Consider the following 27,813-nt stretch of genomic DNA (forward strand, 5'->3'; position numbering starts at 1 on the left):
AACTGCTTACTTTTCAACATGTGGATGTGGACTTCCTTTTGTAACCCACATAATACTTATCTAACACCTTACACATGTAAATTTTAATATCCATAGGATATCGATTTATTAGTTTCAAGGAAATATAAATTTGGTAAATTTCTATACTGACAGATGCATGCAATAAATAAAAGCAAAAGAAAATTAAAAGGAAGTTTAGAAGTTTATATTGATTGCAGACTATATTCGGATTATTAAGCCTCAGGCAACTGTGAGATTGAGCAATTCTTTCTTCCCACATACTTGCGATATCTGTCAATCATTAATTTGTAATGCAAGCTGAGCTTGTTGATGACATCAAATGGTTAATGCCAAAAATAATACATACAAAATGGAGTAGTTTTCCTCTTTTATGAAAGCAGTAATAATCTTGTATTATCTAGAAAATGGTTCCACACTGAACAGGGTTCTATGTCAACACAGTTACACTGCAAATAATTGTCTCCTGTATTTTAAACTAATTTTATCTTATTTTAAACACTGCAGCCAGGGAATCTGATGACTGATTTAACAAAATATGCCAATTTAGCGATTTTTGCAAAATAAGTGATTTCTTCATACCTGATTGAAATCTATATGGAAAAATTCACTAAGATTATTAATAAAGCAAATACAAAAAAGACAAAAACTGAGTAAAATTTCTTGTGTATGATCTAAGTTTTCGATCATTACAAAGCATAAAAAAGTGTCAATTAAAATATCTGACCTCTAGATGATGGTAAGCCATCAGGAGATGACTCTAACGAATCTTTGCCACCAGGTGAACACTATAAAAATCAGTAATAAATATTTATTACCATTCAGTAAACATGCAAAATTAATAAACTGCGTAATAAATAATAGCATATACAGGAAGATAACATCAAGCACTTCTCCATATAAGAAAATCTAAATATTTCACCAAAAATTCCACGGTAATAATCTTAAAAACTGCACATATTCATTGCAACAGATCACATTAAAATATACAGAGGGTATTTCAAAGCTGCAAATTAGCATTTCAGAGTACGATTAAAAAATATTTTCTCAATTACCTTAACATGAATTATTAAAGCACACAATTTCCCTAATTAATGATTTATGCTGTAATTTACTTAATATTTTATAAACGGGGTGGTCATTAGACAAATTTCAGAATAACTAACCCTTTTTAATGCAACATATTGCAGCTAACAGTGTGATAACTTTCAGTTTCAAGCAAAAGCATACTAATAATTTGATATTTTACTTTATGATTTCATTACAAATTACTAATTCTACAAAAAATACTGCACTTTTCCAGATTAAAAGAAGAATACAAATATAAGCCTTTTCTTCCAAGCTATTAAATCAGGCAAGGCAAAGATAACTTATTTTACGATCTGACAAATTTCATTATTTAGAACATAAAGAAATCAAAGAAAAAAATCATTAGCCGCTCAGAAATTACCAGATTTTAAGAACAAAAATAATTTGAGTGTCTGTATTTATGGAATGCAGCAGAAAGGAAAGGAATGACACCAAAAGATGAGTCACAGGAAATACTTTGTAAGGTTTATCTTAAGTTCCTAACAGTTAATATTTAGACAAAGTTACTTTCCTGTCTTTTCTTAATTTCAGTTTACAACTTCCGGCCAGAATGTATTTTCAGAATCGTGGTCAAATGCAAATGAGGAGAAGAAGTATTTAACTTGGAAGTTCTACTGACTTGTTAGAGAGCTAGATATTCTAAACAGCGCGCGTTCGCCTTTTAGGCTACTCTCTCTTAAGCTATTATTACACTCGGTAGTACTTTAAGCCCTAGATAGCTTTGCCGTTAGTTAACGCTAACTCTGTTAGAATTAACTCTGTTAGAAGGGGCCAACTCTGTTAGAATTTTGATAGTTTCGACTATACCTTTTTAGTTAAGTTTAGTTAATTCTTAATATTCATGAGTTCAAGCTCAAGTGGAGGCTTTATTGTACAACTCCAAGATGGAGTTCTGTTAAATTTATTTTGAATAATAAAGGGTATTCAACCCTTAAGTTTATGCTTCTATCATTTTGAACTAAGTGATTATTCGTTTACCAGTTCTCAACGTTCCAGACACATTGCAGTAACTTCTAGCTTTGGAATCTTACAACTTTATGGAGGTTTTTTTAGGGAAAACATGTTTGCATTACAAAAGCTAGAGCGTATGGAACATATTTCAAAGTCTTATCAGAAAAAGGAGTCAACACTTGAGCAAAGGAGCATAAAAACGACTGCAAAATGTAGACACAGTAGGATTTCATTTAAGTGGTTCTGATGACCACATTAGGAATACTGGTTACTTGCCACTTTTAAAGAACATGATCTCAAATGATTTAAGGTGGATTCCACTGCTCATTCTTCTACAGTTCTCATATATAGAACAAAGCATCAAGAGCTTTCAGAAAGGTTTGGAATAATGTATGCTTCTGCCTATAGCCAAATACATGAATTTTATGACTTGATCATGCACCTTAGTATACATCATACATTAGAAAATCTGATTAAATTCAGGACATATTAACTTGTTAGATGACTTGCACTACAATCTTAAACTCAACGAGATACGTTTTTTGAAATGATTACAAAACAAGAAAATAAATTCCAAATCATGGGTCACTTGAAAAAATTCCACATACAGATACCAGCTCAAATGATGAAGAATCTCTATTTGCTTTTCAAACATTTTTTTATCATTAATATTATTATTTAAAAGAAGTAACAAATAGTGCTTTTTTTTAATAGAATCAAACCAATTATTTTTATAAGTGGCCCACATTATTTTTTCCAAAAAAAAGTAAAATATTACACTGCAAAATTGCTTTCCTTTAATAAGTAAATTATAATACTTGAAATGCAGGAACACATTTACAATGAAAAGAAATACAGTAGAATCTCCAGTCAAAACAATGCATTTTTAGTATATACACCTCTGTTAGTAAGGCCATTCCGAAACCCCTAGATCCTCTAGTAGAGACAACTGCACTTTCTTTCAAGAGATACTCTCTGATAACAAAAAAAGGCCTTGGTTCCATGAGTGTCTGCCAACAGGAGATTCAACTGTATTTAACTTTGACAGTTTGAAAAAATAATTTTTAAAAAAAGAGAGAAATACTAACTCCAGCAGCAGCTTCATTACCAGCTCGTGATGAAGCTTGAGCAAAACGTTCTTTTGCCTTTAAAGCTCTAGATCGCTCACTCTTAAGCCTCTCGTCATCTTTTAAAAGAGATGCTAACTGACGAGATTTTTCTCTCACATTCATTCCCTGATCTTTATTTTCTTCAACATACTGAAAATCTTTAAGAGTTTCAATTGCATAAAAGTTTTCTTTACATTGTTGAGCCACCTTAAAATAAAATGCCACTCAGATATTTAATATTCTAATTTAACACATTCATATTCTAATGGAAAATTAAACAGTAAATTCATTAAGTAAGATAAAAATAATTTGAAATCACAGATTTCAACATTAAAATTAAACATATCATGTTAAACAAACAGCATAGAAGGCTTAATACATACAACAATACCCTTTCCCAGTATTAGCACTTATTTTATTACTTTGTTCAAAATACTACCTTCATCAGTAGACTCAGATATAAACCCTAAGAAACAGGACTAGGATGCTAAAAGAGAATTCACAGATCACCTTGGTTAGCGGCAAATATTCACTGCTTCAAAATATAAAAGCAGATATAAATAAATATTTTCATTTGAGTGTAATAACAGAAAGTGATTAAAATGTTCTATTTGCTGCCATATAAAAGCAAGAACTCCCATTTTCCAGATTTAAGGCCACTTTGCACCATGCCGAAATGCGTGTTTTCAACAATTATAGTAATGCCAACTTACAGTATATCCTTTGTAAAAGGGATATTAATTCATACTGTTCTTCCCAGAAAGAATGAAATTTGGTAGCATAAAAACAAAAGATCATGAAGGCTTTAAACCATTAAAAACAAACCTGTCATCAGCTGAATCAAAAAACCCCATTAACCTATGACAACCAGGTGAATCAATAATACCACTTATTTCCTTCTAGCAAGATGTAAACTGCTTAAATAAAAAAAAATATGGCCCAGAAAGGTCTGCAACATTGTTATGAAAAATACAAACGAAGAAGTATTGAATCATAGAAGCCATTTTTTCCCTGACTTTTCCCTTTCTCCAGCAGCTAGAAAATTCATTTTTTAAAAAGTCAAAGTTTATTGGTAAAGAAGTTATTGAGGTGCTGTTCGACAGTGTCCAGAAAAACTTGAGGCTATTAAGAGAATTTTAAAGTGACCTGAAGAGATGAAAATCCAGGATGAGCAAGGTCCGGTGAATATGAAGGGTGACACAAAACATCCCAGCCATATTCAATAAATCTTTGTCAGGCATTCATTAAAATATGAAGTCTAAGCCTTTATAAGTAATAACAAAATAAGTGGAAGAAATGTGCTTCAATATGAAAAACCACTGTCAAAATAACTTAATAATACTGAGTCTACTATTTACTGAGGCAAGAGTATATCATATTCCAGTTATGAGGGCAAAAGCCTTTTAAGGAATAAGTGTGAACTTAAGCTGGCCAAAGTTCCATGTTTGTTTGCTATGTTTCCAAAATGGAACCTTGTCTCATTCGCACAAAACATAATACCAAGCTCACTCTATTTTGGTCTTAAATTTGTAAAATCAACTGCAGAAATGTTCATTTTTCTGCTAATCACACTTCGAATTCAGCAACTGATGCAAAATAATACAAATGCAAACTGTTTTTTCAGCTGCCTGTTGACAATCACAGAATATTCTTAACAACAAAGAAAGTTTGTTCTAACTTGGTATTTTTTTTTATCCTAAACGCACATGCCATAATGGCAAACTTCAAGAGAAATGCTATCCAGTTATTATTACTGGCAAAGTCCTACCAGAAAACTATCTCAGGAAATCTCTTTTGATGCACGTTACAATTAAAACAAGGTCTCTAATGTTTTATTAATTGGGCTTTTCCAAAATTGTACTTATGGAATCCAGGAGATGGCTTAGATTTGCTCAAAGGAATAAGGAATTCATCATAGCAACAAAACCACATGCAAATGTCACAAAGCTTAAACAAATGTTCAAATACCAGCATATTAAAAGATTGCAAATTTTACCTAAATAACAAAATACAGAGCAGCATTGGATGCAATAAAGAACCATAAAAATTATACTCACTGGAAAACTTTACTCATTGCTAAAATATTTGATGCCCTCAAGGTAATACTTCTGATTACCATGTAATACACATGTTTTAATTACTGTTGACAGTTTATATTTTTAACCATTTCACATCAGCAGAGGTCAAAATCTATTTCAGTCAAGCATCTGAAACAACCGTATATAGGTATTGTTGTTGGAATGGATTTCCTTCCCCAATGACAAGTAGAATGCTAAAGTGCTAAAAATAACCTACTTAAATAAAGCAACAGCTTCTTTCTTGAATGCTTTCCCCACTGTGTACAGTTTCCCTTGGAACAGGATTGCAACTTCGGGCATCAATAACTGAACATTGACAGTAAACACAGGAAAAGGAAGGTGCATTAAAATAACAGGACTACTTTTAGTTGCTTCAAAGGAATGACTGGCATGTCATTTAACAACTCCCAAAAGCAATGAGCAATGCACTAATGTGATGAGGAAAACCACTAGGTAGAAAATGATTCAGGCGTTGGGGAACCAGCCAAATGTCTGAATGGTCAGGTGTTTTGGGCAAATTTGATGTGAAAGAGTAAATACATGATATAGCTTACTACTTATTTGAAATAATGCTCAATTAATAAATTATTCACAAAAATATTTCCAAACTGATTCTATTTATAGCAAATAAAAAATCTGCCAAAAACAAAAAAGGCAATATGCAAAATTTTCATAAATTTGTCAGTGACCAAATCAATGTGAAAATCAATAATCTCACTAACATGCTAGCATCAAAATAACCCCAAGAAGAGATAAACTATCTTTACAACAGAAAAAAATATGTAATAAAATGCAGAGTTTCTTAACTGATGTCCATTTTGAAATAAAATTCAATAATTTGCATACAGATGCAGTTTCTTTCAACAGAAAGCTAAATGCAACCACACATTTAGAAAAAAATTAACATTAATCTAGTATTATGCAAAGATAGAAATCATAATAAATAATGATTCATGAACTTAATATGTTTTAACATATATGTGAAATCTTCTATTCTGCTGTGACAATTTAAGTATTTTTATGATAAAACACTGAATTAACCAAGAATTCAATGCCAGCTGAGATACTTCTACAGAACAGCAGTCATCAGGAAAGGAAATTGCCACCTCCTCAATTAACCCTCTAAACTTCAGGACATTTTGGATTTGTTTACACACTAACTAAATTTCAATAATTAATTATTTTAGTCTCTGTTTTCATAAATTTCTATTCATTAAGATCTTATTTAGATCATTAAGTATAATAATGATGAAAGTACAGTAAGACCCCGCTTAACGCTGTTTCGTTTAGCGCTGTTTCGGTTTAGCGCTCTTTCATTTCAACCCGGGGATTCTCCGAAATTGTGCGCAGCGCTAGGTTTCCAAATAACATATCCGAAACAGTGTGGTTGTGTTTCTTGCTTTGTGGACGCATTTTTATCATTTGAAACATTTGTTGACATTATTGTAAGTTTAAATTTGTATAATACTATAACGATTAATACAATGACAAATATTATGATCTTTAGTTTTTATCATGGGTGATAATAAAAAACAAGAAAAGAAAGCAACCAGAAAAAGCATTTCACTGGAAACTCAAATGCAAGTGATTAGAAGATTAAATTCTGGTGAACGTCAATCTCAAATTAGTGCTGCATTGATTTCGGCAACTTCAACAATAAGGACAATTCTTAAGAATAAAGAAAAAATAGTCATCGGCAACTGCAACTATGTCAAGCTCTGCAACTAGAATTGCCCGTTCTAGAAATAACATTATACAGGAAATGGGAAAACGACTGTCTATATGGATTGAAGACGAAATTGAACGCAATATGCCATTAAGCCAATCTATCATAATTCCTTCTTGACAAAAAGGCAGAAAATTGGAAATCCAGAATAGACTGAATGATCTGACTGACAATTTTATTTGTTTTTAAAAGTATATGCGTTTATATTGTTTTTATTTTTGTAAGAAATAATGTTTGATTTTATTTTTATTAAAAAAACATTATTAAATTTAATGCCTAACCATTTTTTATCCGTCTTCCCCTAACCCCATTATTTACATGTTAAGATAGTCTCGCTTAGCACTGTTTCGCATTACGCTCTACTTCGATGGAACGTATCCCCCGCGTTAAGCGGAGTCTTACTGAATTTAAAACATACTGTTTAAAGGTACAGGTATAAGAAAGGCATTCATGTTGAAAATAGGTTCCACAGCTCCTGGATACAGTTTCTAATAACACCGTGGTTTGTTTCCTATTGAACAGAATTCATGTCCATTAAATGGTACTGGAAGCAGTTAAAAATGCAACTATTATCTATAATAGTCATACGAGAGCTACTTAGAAGATTAACAGTACTTGTATGTTACAGCACTGTGAAAGTTATTTCCATGCATTTCCTGCAGAGGTTTTTTTTCACACTGTGGTGGAATATTTGCATTCTGATACGAATATTTGCATTTTTGACATTTGTATGCCGTACCCATGTTTGCTGTGCTGTACCTGCATGCACTCGTTGTAGTGCGAGTATAAAGACGAACTTTTCATCAAAACACACACTCTTCACCTGTACTTAACTGTTCCTGTTTATTCGTGGTCGACATTTAGCATCGACTTATCACCACATATTTAGTTTTGTATTTTACCTTTTAATTTTAAATGAAGTTAATTTCATGTTTTACCTTCTTTTAATGAACCTTCCAACAAGCTTGGAGTCTTGTGTCATAAACCATCACCACAATACTACATATTATGTGGTTGGCAATTTTCTTTCCTAATGGACATTGTAACTTACAAGCACTATATTTGTATCTCCTCAATTCAGGTCAAAATCACTTTTTTCTTATCCTTCGTTTGATTCTTTTGTATTTTTGCATTTGTGTTCTATGATTAACATTTTAATATATATCTGGATGGATCCCACATATGTCTAAATTTTTTTCACGGTGTAATTTTAAGGCTGGTTAGGCATTTTGGTGAAAATAGGTCATACTGCAGTAAACACAAGATCAATAAATGCTAACATAAAACTAAATATAATATATATAAATAATGGTGATACATCTCATAATTTTTTTTTTTTAATCCAATGGAGGATACTTGCCTATTCAGCATTGCCCACTCCTAAGAACCACTCCCGGAAGTGGTGACCATTTTATTGTGGAGGCACTTAATAGGCAGCCACCATCTCATGAAAAATGTAAATAATGATACATTTCATTCTTAATGAAAATATGCCCTAAGTAAGCATTCTGTTAACTCATTAATGCTCATGCACCCAAGAAAACAATCAAACCTCTAAACCAACAGAAAAACCTGGATGTAAATGGCAAAGAATATAATGCAGCTGTAGCATTAAAACATGGTTACAATCACAATTGATTAAACACTTCCTTTATTCTTGTAAAAATATTCTTGACAAACACAGCCGAAATGAAGGAATTAGCATGCCCACTTCTGAACAGCCGCATCATTATTTTTCACGTTTTTATGATATGTTTCAAGTAAGAAAGATAAGCAGCAGAAAGCAAACTTGCAGGCCAGAAAGGCAGAAATTAATTCCAGTATGAAGGTAAGGTTAATAATAATACAGTAATAGTTTAACTTTTTGAACATTCTTATTTAATAACCAATACTAATGAATAAATTGGGTATGAGAAATAAGTAGGTCAATTTTATACCAACCCTTCACAGTGAAACAGCATGCCACACATTAATGAAAGATAAAAGGGAATGCAACTTGCTGCTAACCTGCTGATCTTACAATACAAACATTCTAGTGGTTGATTAAGTGTTCAAAAAAAAGTACTGCTTGCTGAAGAGGAATAAAAAAAGCTGTTCTTGCAGTACAATCTTACTCATTCGCAAGAAAACTTATGAACAACTAACTACATCTAACAAAATAGAAAATCGTAGTCTCACAACATAACAACTATAAAAGCATAGCAATTTACATCAAATTTTCAACTTACAATGTTGAAACTATGAACCAGACCAAAAGAAACATGCTGAAGGCACATAATTTTCTTCAAAATAATACTGCCAACATTCCATACGCTTGTACACAATCAGTGCAAACTAATGTATATTTAGCATATTTAACAGCAATGAAACTAAGAAAGGCTTTAGAAGGCAAAGCAGTATCATGTTTACTATGCATAGTAAAAAAATTCAATCAGACTGATTTCTGTACAGCTCCAATGTGGAAATTAAAATGCATCAGTGCATTTAGTCAGTATTTATGCATTAACACAACCACTCTGGCACAATATAACAATGTTTTAGGTTAAAAGGTAGAAGCTACTTATCAGGTGGTGGTTTTTTTTTAGGGATTCTCAAACTGTCAGTAAACATTAGTAACTTACTTCAACAATTTAAAATGCAAATTCTAATTAAATAAGGATTACATGATACATTAAAAAAAAAAAAGACAGAGGATTATCATCAAGTTGTTATTTCATTTATCACGAAGTTGTTGTTTCATTTGTGGCAACCTGAGTGGTTGAATGCTATGGAAACCCTATTATGATGTAATTGGTTGCGTGATTGCGGTGAATTTGAATGATGGGGGAAAAGATTTGGAAAGGCTTGTTTTGTGTGTCAGATACTGGATAAGAAGTACGTTGTTATTTTGTGGTTTACACGGTAAAATGGCTGAATGTGGTAAGATTAGTGTAAGTTTCTGTATGATTTAGAAAAGGAAACAAAGCATTCATTGACTGGTGTGTAAATGCAAGTTTACTTAGTAGCCATTATAAGTGTCATGGTTGTAGGGAGGAAATGCGCATGGTCGAACGATACTGGCACTACGGAGGATATGTTTTACTATTATTTTTGTGAATTATGTGGCGACGCCAGTATACAGATTCTAGTTCAGATAATTTTTAGAGGGTTTTTGGGATGCTGTTAATGAATTTTGTTTGACTGAAGACACAGAAATTTGTAAATAAGGTAAAAAGAATATTTCCTTTGTGTAGTGCTAAAATGAATTTCCCATTTTATGTTATTTCATTGTTTCATTTAAAATATAGTTTATTGAGATTATATATTTTTTGTTCGCTGCTCCTTTGACTTTTTACGTGAATAGAGATTGATGTGTACGGGGACAAAGTCAAGGGAGTGTGCAATGCCTAGTTTGCATAATTCTCCGATTTTTTCAAATGAAAATAGATCTACGTGTGCATGGATACAGAGTTTGTGCCATTCTTTGACTTATTATTTTGGATTTTATGTAGCGGCAATCGCAAAAGTCGCCGCTACACAAATCCACAAGCTAAGCGATAAGCTGTCAGCATGCAGACGAAGAGGCGAAAGAGAGAGACAATGCTGTTATTACCTATTTATACAAGATAGGTGCACAAAGTACAGCTAATCTGCGATTGGTTAATTTTGGGTTTTAGTTCCATTTCTCGAGCAGCATTATGCAATTTAAGGATCATCAAATCTAGAATGTTAATTTTTGAGATTGCCAATTATTCTTAAAGCAGCCATCATATTTTGTTATATCTTACATATATATATATAGTTTAGCAGGTTAAAGAATGAGTTTAGCAAACATGATTTTTAACAACTGCTTTATAATTTTCTTATGTCAAATGAAAGCTGATTGCTAATTGTATGCACACTAATTGGGATTATATGTAATGTATCACAGCATGTTTTTCGCGTCAAATAACAAGTCACTGTCCAATTTACAGAAAGCCAAAGGTCTCGCAGATTCATATACAACACAACTATAACCACCACAAAGTAACAAAATATTCATATTTACCTCACAAGAAAATTGACTACTGAGACTGATATACGTCGTATATGAACATCTAAATCACAGTTAAGGCTGCTTTCGGTTAATTTCAAGATAATTAATGTCCGAGTCATGATTGTTAAATATATTTTGTTGACTAAGATATATAACTGAAAATACTTAGATTGTTTGTAAAAGGGAAGCAATGCATTCACATGGAAACTTTAAGGAAAAAAATTTGCATTACTAGATATGAAAAACTATGAAAACCTTATTACAGGAAGCCCAATCTGCTGCCAGGAATCAAGCACAGAATAAAAATTCTAGTTTGGGCATTTTTTTAACCATTAGAACAGTAAAAGGTCATTTTTAAAGGGAGAACTGCCGTAATATTCCCAAAGACACGCAGATTTTTTTTTTTTTTTTTAAAGGCAATTACAACAAAAATAAAGAAAAGTTGTACCTTTTCTGATCCAGTTTTAATGAGGTACTCCAATAAAACTAAAGCTTTATATACATGTCGCCAGTTCTTGCCATGATCATTCAGGCGCTTCCATATCATTTGCATAATTTCAGAAAAAGCAACAACATTGTAAGTCAAATCAGCTATTTCACTCATAAGGGTACTAGATGGCCCCCATGGATCATTTGATGTTGCTTCCCTTACTTTCACTTGTGCGTCTGTATAATTTTTGACAACATTCTTCACATTCCGTCTCAAGCCCTGGACATTTAACATGATGTATGTTACTATTCAAGCTTTGTAAAAAAACACTTTCAAAGTCAATGAATCATCGTATTCCAAATGACTTCATTACATGCAGTTATAGACACCTGAAAATAAAATATTTATTTGTGAGAGAGAATCAAGAAAAGCATAAAATTTAGTTCAGAATAAAAAATAACTGCACAATACGGGTAACCAACTGAAGTGCAAAAACATACTGGCTTCCAAATGTTAATCATGCAATGCAAATGAACAGTTTTTAGAAACATAAGTTAAAAATGCCTGCAGTTGCAAATGACAATATGTAAATATCACATGCTACAGGCAATCACAACTGACTGTCCGAACATGTGCTAATTAGACAGTCACTGAAGACACCAGAATTCTGAAGAAAATGCCGATATAGCTTTTATACAACAATTTTTTTATGATATTCATATTTCTATGGTTGAAAGAAGACAAATGGCAGATAGTGAGCACTAGCATGCTGTTGGATGCATTGAAGCAAGACAGTCAGTCAATGTCACACTGATCATCTCAATGTGAACATCACACAGTTATCTGGCGACCTGTGCCAGTCAATCAAAGGTTACGATCCCTTCTGAAGATAGATATATTTCTACAGTAGCCAAATGGAATCAATAACAGACTACCACAACTGCTATATGCATGCTTAATGCATCACTTAATAAGACAATATCTGCCAGCATTGTGCACCAAAGGCTTCATATGAAGAAACTGTATGCCTGAAAACCAAATATTTATGTTCCACTAACTACCCAAGCCAGAGAGGCAAGATTAAAAGGAGATGTCAGCATTTCAATTAAACTGTCTCAGACTGGCAGAATGTCCCAATCACAGATAAGTCCAGATTTGCTCTGGAATCATGAATAAGGATCTGGAGAGAATGAAGTAGACAAAATTAGGCCAGATCATCATTGAATATCACACATCCAGAGGCTAGGATTTCAATGGGATATCATATTAAGATGGACATCCTTAAGGATAGTTCTGTGATGTCTGTGCAGTATCGAGATAAAGTCACACATAAGACTCTAAACTACAGTAGTAGTTCCTGATTTCCTCCTTATGAATGATAATGGCCATTCCTATTAAACTAACATTGTTAATGAAAGCCAGTCTTAGATACTTAGAAACTGCCCTAATGGAGGAATGGCCATTTCTAGCTCCTGCGACGGTTGATCACTCCATTGAAACAAGGGCAATCACCTTAAAGTTTCTGAGGAGGTCTGGGATAGTCATACACCTTATTAATGTAAGTTATGTTTGTTTTTAGCTTTAAGCAATAATTTGTTAATAAAGGAAATGTGACATGTTCATACGATTTGCGAAAATTAAATATTTTCATCTTTGTACATAATGTTTTTTTCTTTGACAGATAAATCCATTTAATACCTTTATGTGCAATTTAGTGCTAATAAAAGATTTACTTTTCAATTTTTATTGATTGTACCATTGCATACATAACTTCTGGAAGCCAGTGCACATTTGAAAGTGAGATGGTATTGTTGCATAGCACTTCTAGATTTATCTTCTAGAAAAAATACATAAGATGTATAACTCTTTACATGAAATCCAAGTTTTCACAGAAAAGGTACCTTTTTGGTGGTTTGTTTAAACACAGTAAAGCATGCAAAGGCTACCTCTCTACCAATGTTCAGAAAACGTATTAACATGACCATTGACAGGGAGATATCTTTTGATAGAGGTATTCTGCTAATTTTTCTATGGACATAAATTATATTGCAATAGCCTTATGTCCTTTTTAAACTGCAGCATAATCTCTTATCCCTCATATGAAGTTATATCATAATACAAGTATGTCACAAGAAAACTGTAATGCCACAATATTGCTTGCATGTAATCTTAAATAATGCACCAATTCAAACAAACATATTTGCCGTCAAAAACTTCTTTCATCATACAGAAATAATCTGAATTATGTTTACTTATACAGTCAAAAGTCGTTAATTTGAACACCCATAATCCAGAATGATCTATAATCCGGACCTCAAAGCTAAAATCTTTCTGCACATGCGCAGCGTTGACGCATGCGCACAGGCGTTTTACGCGTGCACGCAAGACATTTACGACTGCGCATATGCGTCTGCGACGTTTTCGCGTGCGCGTTTAATGTATAATGGACGGTATAAGCTAAAATTATCTAATTATCTATTTCAGTTAATGTTGATGATTGCGTTGTTTCTTATCTTCGAATTGGATCCGGCTTATTATTTTTTGCAGACTGTAAGAGCAATTTTATAAAAGTAAGCTTGAACTTTCGATTATGTCAAATAGAATTTCCGATGCTGGAGCTCCTAAAGGATCTAGAAAACGAAAGTATCCTTCGATGTCCATGAAACAAAAAACGAATTGCTACAAAAAATGGATAAAGGCATATCCTTTGTTTATCTAACCGTTCCGAAATCTGTTTATCAATTTCACGCTGCTCTGCGCGGGGGGGGGGGGGACATCGCGGTGAGCAATGAACTGGAAGTTGATCTGTCAGCACTATCGTTATCTTCAGGGCAGATATTTTTATTTTATTCGGCTTATAATTCCTTACTAAATGTAGTATTTAATCTCGATGTAGTCCGTCTTTGATATGATTTAAATCAAATTCCTCGTCATTATAAATATCACGAATACAAATCAAATAGTTTTCTGGCTGAAATTTTCTAATTTCGGCTATGCGTAAGGTATGCTTTACGCATGCGCGCGTTGAAAGAAATGTTTAATAAAGTAAACAAATAAATATTAAGCTTCTTTTTTTTGTAAATTTTGATACGCTTTAGATCATAATTGCTCATTATTTTATAAATTATGGTTTCATATTTTTAATTTTATAATTTCTGCATGCCATCTTACCAGATTTAAACTGATGATCTATAATCCGGAATCGCCGAAGTCCCAACGAGTCCGGATTAAAGACTTTTGACTGTAGTTAATTCCTCAACTACACACAAAAAAATAATTGCTCATACAAAGTGAAAAAGTTTATTACAAATTCAAAACAGAATACAGTACAAAGTCCGAGATCCGGACTTGTCGGGAATTTGGCGATTATGGATTTGAGATTTTCCAGATATTAGATCATCAGTTTAAATCTAGTACGATGGCAAGTAGAAATTATAAAATTTTAAAAATGAAATCATGATTTATGAAATAATGAAGCATTTATGATTTAAAGGGTGACCAATTTTTTTAAAAAAAGCTGAATATTTATTTGTATACATTATTAAAAACTTCTTTCAATGCAAGTTGTTAAAGTTGCTTCATTTTTGGTGCTAATACTTTCTCTTTAATTCTATAGACAAACATAAAATTTCTTGTTCAGTTACAAAGTTCCATTTTGTTCAAATCCTGTAATTGCTTGGAACTAATTAATCAATTGAAATTTTTTTGTTTTCAATTACCTCTCTGTCATTTTCTTCACTATCGGTAGCAATATTTTTTGGATCTAGAAGCATACTACAGATTTCACTGTCCATTACTTGAATGATGATTGGGGCTTTGTCATCGCAATGAAAAGCTTCTTTTAAATCATCTTCATTCATTACTACTTCTCCACATTTCTTTACAAAATCCATTAATTGGAAAATTTCACATCATCCTCACCATGAAATAAGGCAGCTGGCCATACATTATGCCAAGCATTTTTAAAAAGTATCTGGAGACACATCTTCCCACGATCTTGCAATGCTCCACACAGCAGATATTATGCTAAAATATTTTATTAATTCTTGAACAGTATTACCATTATTCAAGAAATTTAACACAGACTTTAAAAAATGTTACTTTATATTTGCATTTCAGCATGTGAACTATTCCGATATCTATATGCTGAATGTTGGGGGTACAATTTGGGGAAAAGAATATGAACCATACAGTTGAATACGATCAGGTCAACTTTTGCATCATCAGGTAAACCCATGGAGGTAGGAAAGGAAGGAGTGGCCAACCGGCGCTAGAAGTGAAGCACTGCTTCGAAGCTTCGGTCACCAGATGGGGTGTTCTTTGTTTACATTCAGAAGCTCGCTTGACAGTGTCTGATGGTATTTCGACACACGACAGTTCCATACAAATCGAAAAAGGAACACTTTCGCATGAAAGAAACATTCATAGTGTGATGGATAATAGCAATTTGTATAGTTTAGTGACATTTACGCAAAAATCACATCTTGGTTATTTTTCGATAACTAACAACAGCGATTTTGATTATGAATTTGTTTTATAAAATTCTAAGCTGTTGAACTACAAAAATATAGGATTTAACAAAAATGTTATACTTAAAGAACGAAAAATATCTTACGGTACCTTTAAAATTGTATACGTCTTTCGATACCCTTGATAGAGTATTCGCTACTTTTATTTTATGTTCCAAACACCAAAATGTTTTAAATAAAATAAATTTTTTTCACATCCATATATTATTGTAACATGTACCTTTTAAAATTTTTTACAGGAGAGGCTTTACTGCTGCTCATTTTAAACTCATCATTTTAATTATATATATCTGAAAAATAATTACTTTGGGCTTACACGTTTTACTTATTTGGGTTAATTAAAAATAAAATTACCATCAAATGCTGCAATCCTTGTCAAAATTAATAAATATACACACAGATATGCCAATAAGTTAGCTTTCCCTTGATTTGGAACCACACACTTGTAATATAATAAAGAGTAAGAAAGTAATAAAGAGTTTTGGAATATGTATTGTTGAAATTAAGGGTAAAAAAATCTGATAAGAATAATTAAAAGAATTATTCCCCTTACATTTTATAATAATTCAATTACAAGTTTTAAATAATACTTAAAACAAAAAACTTATTTTATTCCCTTTCAGAAATGTTCAGAGAAAGTTAAGTACTATTTAAAGTATTTCGGTAATATCTAATAATTCTCTAATTTAAAATGAACCGAATAGAGCATTAATTATAAATTGACTTACATTTTTCGATTTAAAAGATGCCTCAGAAGCCAAAAAATCATGTCATATTTAAGAAAGTATTTTAGGAAAAAGCTCTATAAATAGAAAAGAAATAATGCATAATTTTAATATTAATAATACAATAAACTTTGATCTTAATTTTTGTACCTTAACCGAATAAAATCAAATTACCTTAATTTTTTTTTTCTTATGTAATTAACGAAAACTTGTGAAAATATTTCATCCAAATTAAACCATTCTGAGAAAACTGTCCTGTGAAAAGTATAGCATTTAATTCTGTTCAGAATGAAATGTTGTTTAAAAATATGTTGTTTTCATATACTTAGGACTATGAAGTGTTGTAGAAAAAGAAAATATATACATTTATATGTATATTTACGACGTAATTACAAAATATTTACATCCGAACGCGTCAAATCCCATTGAACTCAATGATAAATGACCCAATATTTTGGTCACCACGTAGGGATCGCCAGTGCTTCAGAGCAGGGTACGGGAGAAACTTGTTTAAAGCGACTCCATTTTACTTCCTACCTCCATGGGTAAACCAAACGGATTCAAATGTTGCCGAGCCTCGGGTATGAAATGATTTCCATACCAATCATTCATTAATGCTTATGTCATCCATGCTCTTTTACTTGCACAATATATAATGGGGAAAATCTTCACACTTTTAAATGCTCAAGGTCGTGTATTCTTTAAGATTACAAAAAGTATACACTTGTGTGTTGATGCAGCATTGCACATGCGCACTTTGGAATCTTTGACACCAGTTGGAACCTTTTCTGTAGAGGCTGCCAAGGTATTTCACAGTACAGATTGCCTGAAAGGACCAGTTTTATCAGTATTGGTTTGGTTTATTTAATTACGGCAAAGCACACTAGGGCTATCTGCCTAAGGGGAGGGATGCCTTCGTGGATGACTTTCTAAGGGAAACTGGCTCGTATACATGTTACACATGGGGAAAACCAAGAAAACACCCATGCAGCCAGCCCATTCGCAGGATTCGAACCTCAGACCAAACTACCAGTGTTCAGCGACTTTACGACTCGGCCACTGGTGGGCCCTCTCATCAGTATTGTAAATTTGTTCTGGAGATAACTTTGCATCGTTAGTGAGTTCAATGAATTCATCTGCAAATAGCTAAGCAGCTTCAAAATAACCTGAAGTTTAAGTTTATCACCTGAAATTTTTAATTGCCTTGTAATGTGGCAATTTTTTAATTTAGTTAACCCTTTGCGGCACAGTGCGCCCATTTTGGGCACTCCTGAAAATTCCCTTCTGTATGTACAGAAAAACTGAATGAAAAAGGATTTAGAGGTTACTATAGGTTACTCTGAACCTTCTTTATAGCAGATGGCAGCTCAACACAAACCAGTCCATATATTTTAGCCATGTTTAGTTTTTTAAGACCCTCATTTTTCAAAGAAAACTTCCAGACTTTTTTAGGGTACAAAAGGAGTTGTTTGAAAAGAAATTTCTATGTTACTTTTTTTTGGGTTGTATGCTAATCTCCTTATTCTATATTAGTTTTAAATTTTTACCTTGAAATTTTGCCTAAAATCAAACAGCGAACGCGAGGTGTTCCCAGACCAGGCACTGTAGGACAACTGAGAGACTGTATCCTTTGTTTCTCCGCATCTCATTGGTCAGTTCATTGACAACAGAAAGGTGGGTCCACATCTGTGTTTCATTTCCTGTTTTGCTCTCTCTCTTTTTTTTTCTTTGGAAGGGCACGTTTGGTTATTAACTAACAAATTGTTGGGGTGATTTTTTGAAGGTCAAGGGTAATTTTATCAGTTAGCTGTTTGGTTTTCCGCTACAGCAGTTCTCTTTTGCTTTCGTTCAAAGTTTCGCTAGTGCTATGTTTAGCAGTCTTCAGTTCTAGACTTAATTTTATTTATAACCTAAATGTAGATATAGTATTAATTTATTTTTCGGATTTTTAATTATTTTCCAAATGGATCGAAAACAGCTGACCATTTCAGTGCTTCACGAATTGCTTCAGATAGTGAATCTGATACGGATCCCGGCACATATGCAAAACATACAATATTGGGTTGTGCTTTTTCAAAGGTGATGTCACTTTCTTTGAAAAGTACCACCATGAAAAAAATAGACTAAAGTGTAAACATGAAATGTAAATATCATGTACCCAAGTTACTTTTTTTTTCCCATTCATATGCATGTAATCATCATATACCGCAAAAAGAGCTTTTTAAGGAGTCTTAGAGTAGCAGGTCTCCCCATGGCACACCCTACGTAATGCTAAATCTGCTACAGTATTCAGAATCTTGTGTTTTTTAATCATAGGCAAAATCTCTTACTCTTTTACGCGCTCCTCAGCAATGCTCGTTTCAGCACTCTTTTTAAAGCTTTATTCAATCAGTGTGCCCGCTTTGGGCACACCCACAGAATTAAAATGATAAGTGCTATCTTCACAAAATTTTACTTGTGTACTCCTCTAGGCATATAGGCATCGCTGCATGAGTCATTACTCAAGTTATCATGTGTTGATAAGCATGCAGTGATGAAAGCAAATACAATGATTTGCCAGGTTGGCGTCAGGGACATAAAATATTAGTAATGTAAAATCAACAATGTTTCTATGTAGAATGTTTTGCTTTGAGACGTACGCCAAGCAGCTAAGAAGCCAAATTATTGATCACACAAATTTATGCAAAAATGAGAGTTTCTTGAATAACGAAGTAATTTACTCTCTATAACAAAACAAACAAAAAAAAAAAAAGACACACCAACAAAGAGTTGTCTGATGGAGACAAAAATTGGAGGATAGAAAGATTATGTACAGAATAGAAAATGATTAAAATTTCAGAACAATTGAATGATTGGCTAATCTTTGGAATATGGTAACAGGTAGTTTGGCAACATTTTGGTAAGGCGATAAAGCAAGGACTTTAGCAGTGTATATGGATAAAGTTAAGAGTGTGCGCAATGCCATTTTTGTGCAATTCTGGGATGTTTTTTTAAGTGAAAATAGATCGATGTGTACATGGATGATACCGTGTATGTGCAATTCTTAAAAACGCGGCAAGCAGTTTGCGATTCTGCACTCTCTCCCAATTTCGAACCTAATCTTCATTATGATTAAGCATTTTTGTTCCATAAAAGTTCTAGTATAAGCGTAATTCGGCTAGCAGATTGCTGGAAAAAATGTTGAGTAAAAAAAAAAAACATGCCTTTACTTCGTGAAAACAAAATGGAGTCCAAAACAAAACTAGCAGGTTGCTGTAGCAGGGTTGGTCGCCAAAAAATTGCCAAGTTACCATAACACAAAGATTAACCGAATTATTTATTTCAGAGTTACACAATTACAAAGTAACGAGCTCAATAAGGTGTTGACCCATCTCTAACCTGGATGGCAAGCTGCCACATGGAGTGGCATACACTGATAAAGCTCCCAGATGATCTGCAGTATTTCTTGCCAAATTTGCTCCAACTGTTGAGCTAGGTCATCAACATTCCCTGGTAGATGCAGTCACCTTCCCATTATATCCCAGATATGCTTGATGGAAGAGAGATCTGGCTAGCCAACAAAGGGCTTGACAAGCTGTAAGACAGTTCATAGCAACAAGTGTCGCATGTGGTCTGGCATTATCTTGCTGAAAAATAAGACTTGGGTACTGCAAACGGAACGGTAGCAAAACAGGTCTCAAAATGTCATCGACGTACTGCTGTGCTGCAATTATGCCTCTGATGATGACCAAAGGGGATCTAGATATCAAGGACAAAGGACAAAAAAAAAAAAAAAAAAAAAAACAAACCACCTGCCCAAGGTTTTCCTAGTCCATTACAAATTGTTTAAAAGTCAGATCTGCTGCTTCTTTATAAAATACTAATGCAACTCATCTTCTCTTCCCCCCCCCCCAAAAAAAAAAAAAAAAAAAAAAACTTTCTAAAATACTTCTTATCTCAAGAATAATGAACAGTGGAGTCTAAGCGTAAAGAATTTAATAAATAACATCAGTTTCTTATATCTGACCTTAAAAAATCCATATTTCTTTGTTAAATTGTCCTCTGCTCAATATACAGGATCATACCAGATAGTCAAAAGATATTTTAACTCTCTTAGCACAACATAAGCTACGATATCCTCGATGATATTTCTTCTATACAGAGAACTGCTAACACCTTCCAACAAAGCAATTTTCGTGCATTCCACAAACTTTTTTAATACAGTGGTATAATTATCAACGTATAAAAATATCACCATTTATTTATACATTAGCTTTTATTAACATTTTATGTAGTTACTAATTTTCTCTTTTCTACCATTTCATGTATCTATACGATGAATATTAAAGGACTGAAATTTTTACTCCTTATTCCACAACTTTTAATAATTTTCCTCGTTTAATTTCAGATACTTTATATATAAACAATTCACAGGGTTTCTTGACTAAACCTTTGACAATATAAATTATAAAAAATTATTTTATTATACATCGAAAGAGTTATTTGTGAAGTGATGAATGTAAACAATGCATGAAATACAAAATGTAAACATGGTTATTTGATTATTGCAATGACAGCACAACTAAAATTTAAACTCGTATGAGAAATGTTTTAAAACGTTTTTTGGGTAAAGTGCAGAATCGTCCACTTATTTGTTTGGCGCTTTTTACAAGAGTAAGAATTGAATTTTTGTCAATTTTCTTTGACTTTTTAAGTGAAAATAGGTCGATGCGTACATGGATAAAAACAAGGGAGTGCGCAATGCTATTTTTGTGCAATTCTGGGATTTTTTTTTAAGTCAAAATCGGTATCCATGTACACCGAGTATGTGCAATTCTTAAAAACACGCCAAGCAGTGGGTGATTCTACACTTTTTTTAAAGGTGTTTATTAATCTTTACATTAAAGATAATATATATAATATTACAATATGATTTAAATCATTAAGAAAGTATAATGCTAGAAAACCATATACTTCACTCTTCATAAATAACAATAATTCTACATTCCTTCATCATATCAATTTCAAATACTACGACAATAAAATACGAAATAAACATAATAAATACCTAGACAGCATTCCTTTACCCAAATGATTTCCTCACACTTTACGACGACACATCTGGAATTCATTTCACATTCAAAATACTAAATGAACACATTCGAAATCACACATCGAAAAACATCAATATCTTACTGTTGTTTTGGTTTTCGTAGTATGCAGTGTCAAGCTCGATTACCCAATTACCTTCATCATCATTGTTTAGAATAAAGCAAATATAATAATTTTAAAACATCGAAAGAAATAAATGTTTTTGCTCATAAGTATTTCAAATTTCAGAGGAAACATTTACGAATGCATTCCACGAGTAATTACACATTAATGGCTGAGTGATCGCATTATTTAACAGCTATCACAAACTTCTAAATTCACCAAGAGATCCACACCCACGATTCATTTAGAAGTTAGTCTTGAGCACTCGACTTCATGGACAGCTTGACAAGAAAAAATGTTAACTATGAACCCATGAATCAGAGTCTATTGTGCGTAACCAAGTTCATACCATTAAGGACACTCACCTCCCTCCTTAAGAACTTGGACGTACGTTCATCATCTCTACGCAATAGAAACTACCGAAATGTTGTAGGAAGTAATGTATAGAAATAACATTTAAAATACATATACCATTTCTTGACAGAAATCTCTCGCTCACAGCTAAAAATAAAAAAAGAAAACAAGAAACGGAAAAGCACCCAACACTGGAGCCGTCACCGCCGGATATCAGATAGCAGCAGTGCTGGAAGTATTCTAAATGTTGCCAATCTGACATTTCACATCATTATTCCATCAGTGACCACAAATGACAAATTGAAACTGAAAGTTTAAGTAAATTCGGAAGTAAAATCTAATTTTTTTTTTTTTTTTTTTTTTTAAGTTAACCTAGCACAAACCAATGAAATAAAAGAAATAAAAGTCCCTCTGAATCATGTGGAATTAATTTGCCAAGAAATTTGCCTACAAATAAATCATTTTAATAAAAATTCGTTTAAATTGGCATTTCACTCTGAAATAGATACAAATAAAGAAACTCTGAAATAGTTAAAAAAGAAACATCAAACACGGGCAGTAATAGATTCTATTATATATTATATTATCCACTGCAGCAGAAATACATTTCAAAGAAAGTAATAAAGAAAAGCTGTGTCACTCGTTATTTGTCGGAACTTCTAAAGGTAAAACACAACACGATATTTTTACTGTATTTATATCCATAACAGATTGAAACTATCTTCGCAATTTTCAAGGCTGTTGGTCAAGATGTTATTTGCCGTACTGCGCTTCCAATCTTTTTGGAGAATGAATAGGTGAATTAGGGAAAAAAGGTATTAGTCTGAATTATCAAAATGCTGGTCTTAATTAAATCTTAATAGGGTTTAATGTAGCGAGTAAGCTAATTACGGGAGACTTCCTACTTCTTGCTTCCGGACTTGCGGCCATAGAGAAGAAATTAGGTTGAACTGCAATGGGTAAAAATAAAGATTCAGAGATCCCGAATAACTCAATATTATTGGAAACATCAATATCGAATAAGGAGGTGTTAATATCCGACTTATGGTGACTTGATTCGATAGGGATTTTAGAATCTTACCATGCCTCAAAAACTTGTATCCTTACAATATAATTTTGATTTTGCTACTGAAAGATTAAATAATAAAGTCAAACGACTAAAACTTGGAGACCTATATGAAGCTTAGGAGGAATACCAAAAGAGAGGGAACAAACAGGAATGATAGAGCAGAACTGAGAACTGAGACGTATAAATTTGAGTACACAGCACTTAGAACGCACTACTGCTGGGTTAGCACTGAGACGTATAAATCTGACATTTTTAAGGCCGCGTTAGTTAAGGCATTCGGTAAGTAAGGGAAAAAGCTCTGTTGGAGAATATCAGGTGCTAAGAGAAGAACTGAAAGCATTTATATATTGAGAAAAATAAAGATTGCGAAAGTGCTGTATGGAAAAAAGCCGGTTGGGGAGGATATACAATTTATTATGCCAAAACTGTTAATTCACGTGCAGGATTTCGTAGGACTGACGAACAACGGCACATTTTAATTTGAGTTATATGGAGAAAATGAAAGCCGTAGGGTGGTCTAAAAGGGTTGTAGAGAGGAATATTCGGATAGGTACGTCAGTAGTAGCGGTAATAGATTTGACGGAAGTGGTGACGCTGAAGTCGATAGGAGAACGAGCGACGGATTCCGAAAGAGCAACTGACCGAGTAGCAAAATAGCAACCTCTAAGGTGGGATGGAAATAATTTTTATACAAAGAGGGTTTTGAAAAATAAAAAGAGTCTTTTAAACTAGGAAGGAGTACTGAGGATCATTACGGTCAGTCACGCGAAATAAGCAGAGGGCCTTCCAAATACAATTATCGCAACGTTGTTGCTAAAAAACGTTGAACAATCTCAAGTGCAAGTAGTTTTCAAGATAATTGCGTCATCAGGGTTGTTGGATACAGAAGCAAAGAGTAGATCCTTGACGGATATGTTTTAACAAATGCTTCAGTAAGTTCTGTTTTTTTTTTTTTTTTTTTTCCAAGTTTTAAGGAAGTCGTAATAGCTCAGGATCAATATTTTCAGTGTATAGGCAGTGTGATGTTGAATTTGCAGGCTAAAAACGAAAAGCATCACGGATTGTATAAATTTTATGCAGTTAGGAATTTCCATCCGAATGTAATATTGGGTTAGGATACTGATACTTTGAAGTCAGTAGGGAAGAGCAATGATTTTCATGCAGACACAGGGCATTTGAAGATGAGTAGGATAAATAAAAAGTAAACAGCACCATCAGCCCTGGATCTGCAATACGTACCGCCGAAAGAAAAAGAAAGCTTCAGAAATTGGTAAGAAAATTTTTGGCGTTGCTCGATGAACACGCATATTTATAATTGGGATAGATACAGGGAATAATTCCCCATGTACAGCAAAACGCTACGGGCACGCTAAAGTTAAGGAACAAATATCAGAAAGGAATATCGAAGAAATGGTTAAAATAAAAAATAATCCCACAAGTAGTCAATATGCGAGCTCAGTAGTTTTGCCGGAAAACGAATAATCTATCTCCTACAGATCGACAATTGTTAGCTTTCCCCAATCACGTTAAGAAGCTAAATAGTGCAAAAATATCCAAGATATTTACATATAGGTAGTGAAGCCTAGGGACCCACTGAAAATGCCGATCATCACCAAATCGTTCATGTAAGGCGCACCAGCGGTCGAACGGTAAATTTACTGAACACTGCTACCTCAGACCGGCCTTTGAATAACGGCGAGCCGGACCAGCTTCATTGGCGTTTTCCTTTTTTTTTCCCATGTGTAACTTGGGTAACAGCTAGATTTATTTAAAACATCCTAGACAGAGCATCCCCCCTCTCTTTGGCGGATACATCTATGTATGTTGCCGTAATCAATTAAAAATGCTGCGTCTATGCACTTTAAGATTGCCATTCGGATTTCAGCCCTCCCACTAAGTTGCAGAGAGCCATGGGCCCAAATTAAGCAGATCAACATTATCTAGATGACATATAGTCACTAGAAACACGATTGATGAGAATACTGAGGATCCGTGTTCAGTTTTAATGTTTCTAAAACGAGCAGAATTTAGAAGTGAATGTGTCCAAATGTGAATTCGCGGCCGAATACGTTCATTATTTGGCTACAAAATATCATATCAAGAGAGATATAGAGTGTTGTATATTTGATACCTCCTAATGTTATCAGGTTCAATGTTCCGTCTTACTTTCTTCGGGAACATGCAAGGACCTGACTCGGAACAGAGAGTTTACTAAAGCTATGTTCAATAACTGTGGGAAGTAGACAGGATACACAAGAAGGTTATACAAAACCCTTTATTTTTCTCTATTTACAATAATATCCGTACTTCGGAATACAAAGACCCACTACTTGTGGTCTAAACGTAAGAATATAAAAATATAACTAAACTCTAACTTGACTTTGAAATAATAAACGTGGAAGATTGGCCTTATATTAACAGGAAGCCGTATGTAGTACAGAGAACTGTTAACACTACAATACGTTTAAAATTATCAAGAGGATTAAACCTCTGGCCTGGAAGGCAACCAGCAACTGAGTAAAACTTCTAAGGCAAGCGGCCTGCTTCGTCTAACTCCTTCCTCTCTCTCGCTTGGCAAAAAGCCACCACTTAAGTACTTGGCGTTCGCCAGACAAACTTTGCATAAATAAGTTAACGCTTTTAATTCTGGCCGGAAGTAGAAAATAAGAAGTGATAGTAAAGATTTAAAATAAAATAAACGTTAGTAAAACTTAAGATCCTTACATACTTCCCGCCAGAGTTATTTAGTTTGAAACTGAGGTCTAAAACGACCTTGTTGAAAACTTTTAGCTCTAGAATCTAACGCGAGGCCAATCTTTTACAAACATTTCTGGCTAGAAACTAGAAATTAAAAAAAAAAAAAAAAAGAAATTTGTTTTTACAATAGCAGCTCCAAGGACACGCAATTTTTCATCTGTACTGCATCTAAACAAGAGCTTTTATTCAAATCTGGTTCCTTCCAGAGATCTGGAAGGAAAACTAGTTCAATGAAATGTTACACAATTAAATGGCAAGTAACATGCATATTAATATTTCTGTTAACATTCTTATTTCATTCATGACTATTTTAATTATCTCTCCCCGTGCTCTCTCACATGTGTTGTAAAAGAACACCAAACACGAATGTGTTTATGTATACGTGTTCAACACTTCCTCCTACAATCAAAACACTAACGTGTTAAAATTCAACATACCAAGACCTCGTAACACACCCTAACTTCAACTCTAAACCCTGAGGTACTATTCTGAAAGTGGCTAACTCTGAAGTGTAGCGTCAGAGAGCCTAACTACATTCATTCAACCTTTAACACATATTCACCATGATTTGGTCTTTTTACAGTCACACGAATAAAAAATTTTAACATTACTTTCACTTTTACCATATCACGGTATTTCATAACATTTAAAATAACAGTTCACATTGTATATAAGAACATATTAACATGCCGTTAATTTTACGCATTTGAAACATACATTAGTAGTACACTGTTAACTTCTATTCTTTTCTAAGCAAGTGCCAATTCTTTCTACATTGAAATACTACATTTCAAAAAGTCTTTCAGACTAAAACTTCTTTCTTGCCAGAATGTTTTAAATAAAATTTATACAATAACTTTTACAATATTTAAGTATTTACACATCGCTATTATACATCAACTTTAGTTTTACGCGCGAGTAATTGAAAAACATAATACCAAAATCGGTAACAACACATTTCTCGCCCTTTTGGTGATAAAGGTAGACCTCGCATGAGGTAAAACTTCTTGAAATCTGCCACTTGCAGTAAGAATGAAAGATTAACTTAAGTTTGCAAAGTAACATAATATTTTACTTATTTTTGTGATATTCGGACATTCTTTTCTGAGCCCAGTCCTGGAAGGTAGCACAGATTCTCGTTTGATTTATCCTCCTTCTTGTGCGAGCTCGCCCTTCAGTGCCTTCCTCTAGGAGCTTTCTTTTCCCTCCAGTTCGGTCACCCTTGAGTACCTTCTTTTTCGCCTCTGCCTGTGGTCTTGGCCGTTTGATGGCCGCTGGTCTTGAAGGAACCGGGACACTTCTCTCTCGTTCCTGCTTGGATCTCGTTGCTGGCCGTTCAAATTTTCCTTGTATCTTTTCCTCCGCCGCTGGTGGTCTTTCCGCAATTCGGCGACATTTGCGGCGTAGAGTCCTGTCCGACGAGTAGATCTTCCGTTTGGGAGCCGGGTTATAGTTGCTGTTATTTCTCCTGGCTCTCTTTGCATTCGTCGTACTTCTCCCTTCTTCATTCTGGGGGTGGTCGTGCACTCTCTTTTGTGGTCGGTGGAACGGCTTCTTTTTCTTGTTACCTTGAATTTTCCAACGGGGAAACTTTCTTTTCAATTGCTCCTGCCTCCTAATGGCTTGCCCTTGTACTTGTCGTTGTTCCACCTCTGGAGCTTGTGCCTGCAGTGTCTGCCGTGCCGGATCCTACAAAAGATCTGTAAATATTTGCATTTTATTACGATCATAGTAGGGTTTTATTTGATCAATGTTTGCGGAGCAGGTTTC

The 27,813-nt window shown here is 33.6% G+C and overlaps 1 protein-coding gene across 4 annotated transcripts in view; it reads right to left on the reverse strand.

The window, feature by feature from the left end:
* LOC118199626 (epsin-2-like) overlaps positions 1 to 22,481 on the reverse strand; it is a 60,234-nt gene extending 37,753 nt beyond the window's left edge. The window contains exons 1-4 of one of the 4 annotated variants that reach the window (XM_085809651.1): positions 22,229 to 22,481; positions 11,435 to 11,805; positions 3,147 to 3,374; positions 746 to 806 (exon numbers count right to left, since the gene is read on the reverse strand). In XM_085809651.1, coding sequence (XP_085665777.1) covers positions 746 to 806; positions 3,147 to 3,374; positions 11,435 to 11,710 — 565 coding nt within the window. In that variant the 5' untranslated portion in view covers positions 11,711 to 11,805; positions 22,229 to 22,481. Of the gene's footprint in view, positions 1 to 745; positions 807 to 3,146; positions 3,375 to 11,434; positions 11,806 to 20,048; positions 20,353 to 21,717 lie in introns of those variants that run through there. The other 3 variants (XM_085809652.1, XM_085809653.1, XM_085809654.1) reach the window with 3 other exon arrangements.
* Between the last annotated feature and the right edge of the window lie 5,332 nt (positions 22,482 to 27,813).

This window comes from Stegodyphus dumicola, chromosome X2, assembly GCF_044657685.1.
Source record: "Stegodyphus dumicola isolate Sdum_Otavi_A_Nest chromosome X2, ASM4465768v1".
Lineage (NCBI taxonomy): Eukaryota > Metazoa > Arthropoda > Arachnida > Araneae > Eresidae > Stegodyphus > Stegodyphus dumicola.